Below are 12,853 nucleotides of genomic sequence, written 5' to 3' on the forward strand. Positions count from 1 at the left end.
TTTCAATTAGCTGCTGAGTGAATGCTTGGCATGTGTATATTAGTGAAGAGGCACACTATTAGCTTACAGTTCCTTTCTGTATTGTGCTGAGAGGATCTAAGGGATTGGTGGGGGAACAGGCAAGCCAGGCATCACTGTGGATGTTGAAGAAGGGAGTTACTCAGACCTCGGCATCTTCACTTGCTTTCTCTAGAATTACAGCTATTTATTACGAAGCACTCTGTGTAGCAGGGTGGAGTGCGCCTGAGGAAACACATCCCAGACACCACCTGGGGTTAGTCTTTCTGAGCCCTTCACATCTCTAATTCTCATCATTGTCATGGAGCCCAACAGTCCCAAAAAGATACAATTTGCTGTGCCTTTATTCCAGAGTCAGATTGCACCTGAAGCAGCTGAACAGGTAAGTGGAACCGGGTGGGGACCAGCTTCTTGTTATTAATTGAAAGCTTCTCCACCTCTTGAATTTGCCTAACTTTGTGACTTCCCAGGATATGTAAATGAGAAATAATTTCGTTTCCACATGCACTTGTATTTGAGTTGCATTGGGGGAACTACTGGCTAAAATGCAGCATTTCATGTGATACAAGTTAGCACCCATTAAGGAAAAATGGTTATATTAGCAGTTTAGATTTGGATCCAAAAATCTGTTTGCTTTTGCTTATTAAAATAACAGGTTCAACACTTAGAGAAACTTCAAATTTTTTTTTCAAAATTAGCAAGCTTTTATTTTATTATTTATAAAATCAAAAGATTCATTTAACAATGAAAGCATTAAACCTTGGAATAATTTCAGATTACAGGTTTAATGTTTTATTTTAATGTTTTCATTGTGTATCCAAAGCAGTAATTATATGTAATATAGGATCGTAGGTATATGTATCATTTAAAAAACATTTTATTCAGATATTAAAAATGGTATTTTAACACAACCTGGATTTTTTCCAAGTCTAATATGTCTATATATCTTTATTTCTATCTCTCTCTCTCTCTCATGTGAGATTGGTTTACTGTATCACCTTTCATATTCAGATTTACTTAGACTCTTGATTCAATGGAACCACTTAAAAGATCATTTGTGGTAAAATTACAACAGTGAGGAGGCAAAAACAAATTTATGGGGTCTTCTACCTAATTCATTAATTTCTTAAAACCTAAATTATTCCTGAATCCTCTTCCAAATATTATATACAAAGTCTTAAAAGTAATTATTGAATCTGAGACTCTCAACTTCCTAGGATGTTTTGATAATCTGAAGTAGATTCACCCAAACTCAAGCCAGATAAATACAACCTTGAACATGTATCTATGTTGAATGGAGCATTGGTTCTATCCTCGACAAGATATCACTGTTTAAAATTTATCCACTATCCTACTGATTTGGGAATTTACTTATATATTTAAAAGATCAAGGATACATTAGAAATTCTAATCATAAAATGTTCCTGTAACTCCTAAAATAAAGGAAAAAAACCCCACACCAAACCTATTAGTTTTAAGTGAATTATATACTTTTGCAAGATCCATATTCATTCTTTATGTGTTAATTTGTTCTAAATAATAATATAGAAAATAAGAAAAATTTATAATATTAATTGAAGTTAAGAACGTATGCTGTTAAATTTAACCTGCTGGAAATTTGAGTTTTCTAAGCTTCTCTTACCCTGTTTAGAAATAAGTGTAATGGATCTTGAAAGCTTCATCAATTTATGAGGCTCCAAGAGAGCCACTAAAATTAGCAAGTCATCCCTGTACCTTCACTGCATATTGGTATTCAGTGGTATCATTTGGTTACATACAACTATTTCTTTTCTGTGGAAATGTAGCTTTTTGATCAAAGAAGGTGATACTAATATCTGACAGTTCTACTGTCTGGCTTTCTATTATTCAAAATAAAATTAGTGAGCGCCTACCGTGTGCCCCCCAGAAATTTGCTCTTTATGTTAGGAAAAGATGAGGATGGGACAGACTTGCAAGCTGTAGAGTAACCTAGAACAGAGTCTGACAGTCTCTGACCTTAGCTGGGCCTTTGTTGTTCACAGATCAGGAAAAGAAGACCTACACCAGCATCACTTGTGATTCTCAATGAACATAACCCCCCAGGTAAAGAAGCATGATGTCTTATGTACTGATGTAACAGAACAGAATTGTTTGAGGAACATCAAAGAGCATGCCATTGCCAACAGGCTTCAATTCGGTATTTCAGTTAGCAATAATCTAATAAGCTAGTCTATACAATGGATCATAAACAAAATCAGAAATAGATATTATGAAAACTGTCTCAGCCAACTGCCTGCTTTTCCTCTAGAATGACTTACTGGTGACAATATGCTATGAAATGTTTTGTTAGCAATCACTGCCATGTGTTCAGGTGTTTGCATAGAATCTGGTTCAGTGCTTATTAATGAGCCTGGTAGAAAGTTGTTTAATTAGGTTTCATAGCTCAAATTGCAGCCCTGGAGATGCTGACATCTTTACAGAGTTGTTTTTTTGTCAAAGGTTATCATGGGGTGGGCAATGAGCCAGCACTGGCTACAGCTTTGATGCTGATGTAATCTCTGAATAATGCAATTGACAAGTAACCAGATCAATTTTCAGCACTGCCCATTTGAGAGCCATTCTAAAGAGTTGCATCCATTTGTTGAGGTTTTATTCTCCATTTCCCATAAAAAGTAAAGCTGCATTATTATTCCTGATAAAGGACTATGATCTGCAATACACAAACATTATGTACTTACTGAATGGGGGTGATTTTAATTTCACATTTAAGCTCTGTTTCTAGAAATACAAGTAGGACAGCAAAGGTCACGGCACTAATTTGTATCCAGGCAGGACTTGTTGGATTTTTTGCAGGTATAAACAATAAGGGTGGCTAAAAAGAGTTTAATGGAAACATAGTAAGTGTAATTACATATTGTAGTGAATGATTTGTTTTAAGAATACCCGGGCAAAACAGTCTTTGACTTTTTCAGATTCCTTTCTAATTAGAGAAACATACATAAGATAAGAAAGTAAAATTCTAATAGAATATTAGTCATGGAGCCCAAATACAGAAAGATGTTCAGTTGTTGGGAAACAAATAAGCAAATTTATTCCTGCTGAAAACAAAGAATTATAATTTGATCCTGTATCTTTAAAGTGCTATAGCATTTTAAAATCATTTTCAAATATATTATTTCACTTAATAAATATAACATATTTGGTTGAATAAGAGATGCAACTGGTAAGAGGTGCAAATAAATACAAGTAAATAAACATAATAATGAAATCTTTTCATATTGGAGGTAATTTTAGAGCAATTTTCCATCACAGCCTTTTGCTCATAGTGGCAGACCTCTCCACAGTGTCCTAGAACTTACCTCTCTATGCTAACCTTGAAAAGTGTTGCCCAAAGATATAACAAGAAGAACAGAATCTTCATAATTTCATCTGTACTAAATATTTCTTCCCTATCCAACAATTCTTTATGTTTCAAATATTATCTGAACATTCTCTATCAAACAAAACAAAACAAATAACAGCAACAACAAAAAAACTTAATTGTTAAATGACCTTGTTAAAGCAATTGTTGCTTTTAGCCCTCAAAAGCAATGTGTTCTTTGACAAATAAAAATCGGGTGCAGCTTTAAAACCTGGTAAATAAACAAATCTCTTCAATTTATTGAAATTGCCCAGGACACATATGAGTATTCTTGGAATCACCTATCATTAATGCTCTTTAAAATTCAAATCCCTGAAAATCTTTCTTGTCAATTAATGAAGCAAAGAAAATTAAATTTTCCATTACAGAGACATAATTAACAAACCTTTCCAATTCATATGATAAGATCGGTATAGTGTAATCATTGTTAAATGAATTAGACATGGCTTACTTTAAAAAAAAATCTTTTCAGGGGTTTGCAGAAATAGTCTGTTATAAAAGAATATTTGAAAGAATGATTTAATTTTAGATTAGAAATAAAGGAAATAGAAAGATATTTCAACATGTAAATCCAGACTGTTTGCTAGTTCATCTTTGCCTGTGTAAACATAGAGATGAGGTGAGCACCTGATTGGTAAGATTCCAGGGGCAACAAAATGTCACGTCAGTCCCTTTCTAACCAACAGCCTAGAATTCTCAGCAGTAGAAACGCTAGGGAAACAGTTACATAACCTGTTAAGGATATACCCTCCGGCATAGATTAATCAATTTAATTCAAAATAATGGGACACAAGACTAAAAATGTTAAATTGAAGGCATCATACCTGAAAAAATTTAAAAGCAAAGGGTGTGTCTTTATGGTGGAGAGGGCAGAAACTACGTTTGCTTCTTGGAATGACTCTAAACAGCCAACGGCAGTAAAAAGGTACTAGAAGCCGGAGATGCGGGGGTAGAGGTGCACCAAAGACAAATTTCATCTTTTTCAAATGTTTTCTAGGGCTACCAATTTTAGTGACCTTGTAGCAAACTGCTTATCTTTCAGAATTTTTAATCTTCTGAGTAAGTGCCTATTTATGATAACCTCTCTGAGGTTATACAGTAAGAGTCTCATTGTCTCGTCTTGTACTATTTGCTTTTACTCTTGTACAATATGTAGTTAACTGGTTTGGTTTCTATGTTTTTATTTAAAGGGATGACTATATATAAATCTTCTCTATTTAGAAGTAAATGGCAATGTCACTTTCTGCAATTTATTTCATCACATTTCTAGATTTACTTAAACGTTACTTGTATTTACAATAGTAGGCTTACGAGAAGACTGTATATTTATTTGGCTACCAGTATTAGAAACCTAGAATTGGGAAAGAACTTCAGAAAATACCTACTCTAACCACACTTCTTCATGAAAGATACAGAAATCGACCCAAGTCCCTGAGACTTGCTCCATTTTGTATATATCAGAGAAGAATCCATAGTTACAACTAGTTTTCAATATGAGATCAAATTATTTTACGAGTTAGAAAATACAGTTTCTTATGAAAAACGAGTGATGCCCCACTTTATTCTAACTCTTCATTTACTCTTGTCAATAAAAGTTCATTTACTCACCTTTTTAAAAAGTTATTTATTTATTTACTTACTTATTTATTCGGCTGCACTTGCGCGGCTTGTGGGATCTCAGTTCCCCAGGGACTGAACCCAGGCCACGGCAGTGAAGGCCCAGAATCCTAACCACTAGGTCACCAGGGAACTCCCTATTCACCTTTTTAAATACATAAGGCAATTCTTCATTACTTTCTTTTCTGGATTGAATATTCCCAGTACCCAATAAGGGCCTTAATGAGCTCTATCCAAATTCTCCTTGTCTCTAGGCCTTTGGAGCCTAAAGCTGGACAAAGTCTTCCAGTAAAAATCCAGATTAGAACAGACCTTCCGAATATTAAAGTTTGTGGCATCCATTCTTTTCCACTTACTGTTAAGCAGAGACAATATGGTTACAACTAAGTTTAATGGACCTGATGCCTATTAAACATGAGTGAACTGTAAGAGGCCAGGAGCTTACTGAAGATTTGGGTAAGTACACAGGAGTTTTGGCATCATTTAGAAGGTTGTTGTACATCTTATAAGTGGGACCAGACATATAATGTAAAATGGGGGATATTTATGGAACTTCCTATCACAGCCAAATTTGGGGGAGACTGACTTTCTCTTCGACACTTTTCGCTCCAAATATTCTTAGAAATGAGGAATAAAAACAAAGCATTTTCACACATGGGCCACGTTCCTAAAAATTACTTAATAATGAGACATATGAATTCAATATCTCACCATCTCCTTTCAACCTTGAGAGTAAGTCTAGTCAGTAAAGAGAACTGGGGTTTCCAATTGATTGGGCTATTTGGCTCCACACACTGAAAAAGAAGCCACAGTCCGTTCTGGAAGTAGCATGTGACTTTCTAAATGAGGCTTGCATTTTAGGAATTTGACAGTAAGTTGACTAATAAGATTTTCAAGGCTCTGTATTCAAAATCCTGAGACACTGGATGACAGAAAATATTGCTAGACTCAGACTGAGCTGTTCAAAGCAGAGAGGCTCCAGAAATTTTCAATGATGTGAGGTTTTGCAGGGTCATCAAGTTAAAGTGGACATTTATTTCTAGTGTTAGGGCATTCATATACAAACAGTCTCTCTTCATGGAGACCCTCTATTTTACAAAATGAGTGACTGGTAGGCAATGGGCACCCTGAGTACAAGTTCCAGGAATCTCACTGAGGATTTTCCTGGTATTCTTAAGGATGGGTAAGACATCATCAGCCCCACACCTGGAGGGGCTGTCACCCCCAGGGACCTCCAATCAAATGTGTTCAAGTAAAAGCTGTACTGGACCTATAGTCCGTACAGTTTTGTTTCATTCTTTTTCCTCATCTTCTTTGGGAATGTGGCTGTAATTCATTCTGATCCACAATTGTCGTTGATTGTTCAGCATTTATTTTGCCTTCTGAACATTAATGACAGTACAAAAGAAAGAAAGGTCCAGTGTTTGAAGACTCTTCAAGGTTTAACTGGTATTAATTTCTGTCAGAAAAGCCTATTTTTTTCTCCTCAGCATTTATTTCTATAAGTTATTGAATGCCAAACCATGCTGAATGAGTTAAAGATAAGTAATGCAGGGACTTTCCTGGCGGTCCAGTGGTTAAGACTCTGTGCTCCCAATGCAGGGGGCACAGATTCTATCCCTGGTCGGGGAACTAAGATCTCACATGCTGCGTGGTGCAGCCAAAAAATAAAAAATTCAAAGATAAGTGATGCATGTGGCTTTCAGAGATTCACGTACTGTACAACTGATTGACTTATTTTCCTATAACTATTCAGTCTGTGCAGCCAAATAGCCCGATCAATAGGAATAATTGTGAGCCAAAGATAAGGTTCCAGTTCTTAGTCATGCCAAAGTTTGCTATACTATAAGTGCTCAAAGGACTAGTGTCATCTTCAAATTGAATGGAAGAAAAATGAAAGGGCAAATTATAAAACTGTGAAACAGTGCTGTTTTATTTCAGCAAGATTACTACTTTTGTTCATTTTGAGCAATAGTATATACTGCTCACCTTCTACACTGATTTTAATAAGAAATAGCTTAGTGAAATATGACAGAATTATGGTAGGTTCAATTCACTTCCTTTTTCTTGGTCTCTGTTTTCCTACTTGTGGGTATTATAGCAGGTGAAAATAACCCTAAGGTACTTCTGCACGATGTAGAAAGGCAGCGTTTGTAGAAGGTAAAGCACTGCCTTTGGAGTAAGACTTGGGTTTGAATCCCAGCTTTGCCAGTTCCTGGTAGTGAGACATTGGGTGTGCAGTTGACCTCTGTGGGCTCAGTTTCCCCCTTTTTAAAAGAGGACATCGAGGTGTAAGAAAATGCATAGCACAGTGTCTGCAACCAAATAGACAGTGAAGACATGCGATCCCCCTGCGTCATTATATCCATGCTGAGAAAAGCTGAGTTCTCCTAAAACCTGCATTTCTTATCAGAAGATGGCCCAGCTCTTTTCCCATCCTGACTGCATTAGGCAGTGTCCCCATGAGGCATTGGTTCTTGATAAGAGAAAAGATGTACCATAACTCCTAATTCATCAGGATAAGAATACACAATTATGGAATTGTTATGGATCTTATACTGTGGTATTTGTTCAACTGACCATGTCTGGTTTACAAACATAATTGTCATGAAATATGAGTCCTTGGGAATATTTTAAAAATAAGCATGCTACTGATGTCTATAAAGTTATGAAAAAATATATTGCAAGCAAGAGATCTTTGTGAAAGATTGTATCCAATCAAAAATGCAATTCATGGGAATTCCTTGGTGGTTCAGTGATTAGGACTCTGTGCTTTCACTGCTGAGGGCCCGGGTTCGATGCCGGATCAGGGAACTGAGCTCCTGCAAACCACTTGGCGCAATCAAAAAAAAAAAAAATGCAATCATATCCTAATAGTATGTGGAAAGAAAGAAGATTGAATATGGAGTATAAAAATCCTTTAGTGATATCTATTAAACTCTCATTTGATTGCTCACATTTGATTCCACTCCATTTGCTCTCACTTCCTTCCATACACCATTCCTGTGCTATATTCTGGGTAAGCTTTCTTCCTTTGGTTCCTTTGCCAACTCTTAAGACAGCCTAGACTGACTCATTTGTGTAAATCACTCTCCATGTTTTCCAATTAATCTTATTTAAATTGCAGCCTGAGACTCATTTAAATCTCAAAACTTTCCCCTAACTAATCTGAGTCATTGTCTGGCTCTGTTATTCCAATACTCTCCTCTCACCTGCAACTCTTGAAGGTATTTATTGATTTATACATTCAATTCAATTAAGTATTTACTGAGTCCTTATTCTAAATCCTCGAGGAACATGTGGACTAGGTAACAGAGAATAATACATCTGGATGAACCAGGATACAATTGTAATAACAGAAATTCCAACAGCTCAGACCACAGTAAGATTAATTCTGGCCAAGACATAGAGGCATTTATTTATCATGCTCACTATTCTATGAAACATTTGTAAAACTTGTCTTGATCTTTTGGCTTTAAGCTTTTAAGAACTGGCATCAGAGCTAACATTTTACTATTTATTCCAAACTAGTAGCATAGATATAGCTACTCAAACTAGTCGTATATCTAGTAGATATTAGATGCCCATGGTCTATTCAATTTAAGTGGATAAAAAAATATATTCTCAAATCCAATGGCAATCTATCAAACTTTCTGGGCACTTATTCTGGCTAAGGCACAGTGTTAGCTGCTCTAGGGGATAAAATAGGTAAGTCACCATCCCTGACCTCATGGAGAAACCTACCTGAGGCATAATTTGACACACGTATATTGGTAGTAAGATCAACAACATGTAGCAAAATACGAAATATATTTCAATTCAGTACAGAAATGTTTACCATGGGATGTTTTGGGTGATTAGGTTATAATGTTGTAAAATACGGTACAGAGACTAGATGCTTGATAAATGGTAACTCTTATTTTGGAGAGGCCGGCATGTACTCTTTAGGAATAGAGGTGTTGGAATCACTCAGGCTTGAATCTGGCTCTCAGATGGCTGTTTACTGCCTGTGTTACCCCAAAAAAGTGGCTCATCCTTTTAAGGCCCATTAAAAGTGAGGAAGCTGGGTTCACGAGGCTCTGAAAAGCTTGGTTTTTTCCAACACTACCAAATTTTACTCAATATAAAATATATTCATTAGAAATAAGGCTATTCTGCATCCATTGAATAAACAGATGTGCATTTTTGTGTCTATGTAATAGTACACATGGACAACATTGTAATCAGCTGTTCTGGGGAGCTTAAGGGCACATTCAATTTCAAATTTAAGCTAGAAAAAGTTTCTAACAGCTCTTTCTAATTGTTTCTATTTCGTAATCATATTCAAGGAGAACAGTAAATTACCAAACCTCTAACAAAAAATCTAACCAAGCTATGTAGTTAACAGAGAAGGGTTATTTATGCATTTATTTTAGAATTGTTCTGGAGCAAGCTTTCAAGCTTTGGGATTTTCTATCCTTTCTCCCACCATTTTCTATTCATGACTTTGACCAAGTAGTGATCTGATACTGTTCCAGCAATACCAGACACAATTTGGTAGCAGAACTTACCAGGGGCTAAAGCTGAAATGCCCGCACAGGGTCCGGACAGGTGACATAGATGCCTGCCTGGGCTCCATGTAGGATGCTGTGAAGGGTACCGTGGTCTACTTGGAGGATGCAAGCTCCATTCAAGGCTGTCAAACTAAACAGATAAAACTACAAAGAAAGAAAAAAACACTGTAAGGGATGGAGGCACCTAAGTGGTAAGATTTTAGAGATGCTGGAAAATATCTCCCTAAATCCGTTTCCATACTACCTGAAATTCTACCTTTTGAAGTTGTTAATACTGTCACTATAATCTATCTTTTGAAACACGAGTACTCTGACCAGATGTAACATATTGTCCTGGCAAGTAGTCTACCTGGAGCTCAAAAAGCCTGAGGTGGAAAGAAAGGAAGGTCCTGGAGCAAACGTCTCAGCTGCAAGGATTAGGGCCCTCCGAATTCACCTCTTCCCTCCCAGTCTGTTTGCTCTTATTGCCTTCTCCATACTCGTCCCCCTTCATATCTTCCTTAGCATTTCAGGGGCCCCTGAACGTGCTGGGAAATTTAAAATCTATATCTATGAGTCTTTTCTGTGTTATGGATAGAAGATTATCTTTGAATTGAACTCAATGATTTTGTATCACTTAGGGTAATTTGATATAGTAATTATAGCGCTTAACAAGGCTATTTGTGAAATAAGTTGCCAAAACCTGCATCATCAAAGGGAGATATCTTGACAGTCTGGCTAGAATACAATTACAGTGCAACCTTGGCAATAATGCTGAGAAAAAAGTACTGTGAGAACTAAGAAAAGCTAGGAAATTTGTAATCTTTCTGGGCTTTTTGTTGCTGTTGTTTCATTCTCTGGGAGCAATTTTCCTTCATTATGGGAAACAATTTTCATAATCACACTCTTTACATATAAATACATATTGACCTGCTCATAAAAATAGAACTGAATGCACAAAATGGAAGAATGAGAACAGTTATTTTGGAATCCAATTTTTAGAATAATTTGCCTCGATGTAACATCAGTTTATGCTTTTTTTCCCTGTCTGTTGAAGAACAGACTATTAGAACACATACACACAATAGATATTTCCATGCACAAACACATGTACACATGCTTATATAAGCCAAATACACAACTGTGTGTAAAAATATCACAGGCTATTTATCCATGTAATAAAATCCACCTGCACTAGTGACCTGATTTTAAAAAGGCCAGCACCTACCAAAGTATCTAGAAAAGCTTCATGAATTCAGGTTACAAATGGAATAAAACTAATAGTTATTATTTAAATTTCTAACCCTTTGAACTTGAAACAAATAAATCAAAAACTAATCACATTTGAAAACCCATGAATAAAAAACATTGAAATTACTGGCATAGATTCAAATGGTGAGATTTGTTAAATTATTTTTTAAATCAGAAGAATATTTTAAAAAGTAAGTTACACTTATTGAATATTAGTTATTTTAAGACTAGTCTCTCATTTTGGAGGTTTCCTGTGCCCATTTTCATAATTCACGAATACAGGGAGAAGTATTTTAATTAGAAACAGAAAGTGAGCTCCTCTGACTAACACCTGAAAATCAATGTCTAGCTGAAATGTGTCCCCTAAATTGAAATCAACATTTAAACTTTTGACCTCAACATTTCTGTTAATGGTACCTCCATTCCTCTAATTGCTGAACCACACAACCTTGGAATCAGCTCTGACCCCTCTCTCTCTCCCTTGCCCCTTGAACCTATCAATGCTCTTCTGCTAATGCTTCTGTACAGGTTGAATCTATCTCACTATATTTTTATTTTCTCTGCTCAGTCTAGACACTTATGGCTTTATTCCAAAAGAATACAGTAACTTCCAAACTGCTTTTCCATGGCTTTAACACTGGGAGGTGGTTTTGTGTAGAGTTAAGAGCCCTAATTTCAGAATCAATGAACATGGCATGACTTAGAATCAAATCATGTCATGACTGAATATCTGAGTCTTAGTTTCCAATTCTATGAAGCACAGATCATGGCAACTCCAACACTGGTCGTGTTGCTGGAATCAAGCAAGATGACATATGCTAGCAACGCGACTGATGGGAGATTTATTCTTTCCCCATTCTGATTTGTGTGAAAGGGTTTTGGCAGAGAATTATACAATGGGTGATTGGCTAGGCCAGCTTTACTTTTCAAAATGAATTTGTTATGAGCTCTAATTTGTATACTACAATATAATTTACCTGTCCTAGTTTTTAATTAGCCATAGCTAAGAAGAAGAAGAGTAAGGCACGTAAAGTTGTCTTATGACGAGCTCATTATGTTTCAACATAATGTGCACATTATTCCTACTTCTTGCTTTAAGTAAGTCAGTCAATCGACAGATGAATGGATAAAGAAGATGTGGCACATATATACAAGGGAATATTACTCAGCCATAAAAAGAAATGAAATTGTGTTATTTGTAGTGAGATAGATGGACCTAGAGTCTCATACAGAGTGAAGTAAGTCAGAAAGATAAAAACAAATACTGTATGCTAACACATATATATGGAATCTAAAAAAAAAAAAAGGTTCTGAAGAACCTAGGGGTAGGGCAGGAATAAAGATGCAGATGTAGAGAATAGACTTGAGGACAGGGGGAGGGGGAAGGGTAAGCTGGGATGAAGTGAGAGAGTGGCATGGACATATATACACTACCAAATGTAAAATAGATAGCTAGTGGGAAGCAGCCCATAGCACAGGATCAGCTCGGTGCTTTGTGACCACCTAGAGGGGTGGGATAGGGAGGGTGGGAGGGAGGTGCAAGAGGGAGGGGATATGGGGATATATGTATATGTATAGCTGATTCACTTTGTTATAAAGCAGAAACTAACACACATTGTAAAGCAATTATACTCCAATAAAGATGTTAAAAAAAAAAAAATAAATAAATAAATAAGTCAGTCATTTCCACCATAGACTATGGAGTCTTTATTACACAATTTGCTGATAATTGTACTAAAGTTGAGATTTAAAAAATGAACAGAAGAAAGGAAAATAATTGTGTTAGATTATGGCTGGCACTGCAGCTTTATATCTATTTCCTTCTTTATTTTTGGTGGAGGGCTTGAAGGTTGAACAGGAACTTTGTCCATTTGCCATAAGTACCTTCCTATTGAAAATGGGCAGCGATTTCCGATTAAGCAGGACAGACTCAGACTCTATTTGCTTTTCAAAGCACTCTAAGGATTATCCACTTTCCCTTCATGGATCCTAAATACAGCCCACCTGCCCCCAACGATTAAAATGTTTTTAAGAA

At 36.2% G+C, this 12,853-nt stretch overlaps 1 protein-coding gene across 2 annotated transcripts in view; it reads left to right on the forward strand.

Annotated features, from left to right (window-relative positions):
- Window positions 1–319: 319 nt before the first annotated feature.
- Window positions 320–12,853, forward strand: part of PPP1R1C (protein phosphatase 1 regulatory inhibitor subunit 1C) — a 124,679-nt gene continuing 112,145 nt past the window's right edge. Inside the window, exons 1-2 of one of the 2 annotated variants that reach the window (XM_036858800.1) lie at window positions 320–400; window positions 2,019–2,100. In XM_036858800.1, the coding sequence (XP_036714695.1) occupies window positions 320–400; window positions 2,019–2,100 (163 nt within the window). The remainder of the gene's footprint in view (window positions 401–2,018; window positions 2,101–12,853) is intronic. The other variant, XM_036858801.1, reaches the window with a different exon arrangement.

This window comes from Balaenoptera musculus, chromosome 7 (genome assembly GCF_009873245.2).
Source record: "Balaenoptera musculus isolate JJ_BM4_2016_0621 chromosome 7, mBalMus1.pri.v3, whole genome shotgun sequence".
Classification (NCBI taxonomy): Eukaryota; Metazoa; Chordata; class Mammalia; order Artiodactyla; family Balaenopteridae; genus Balaenoptera; species Balaenoptera musculus.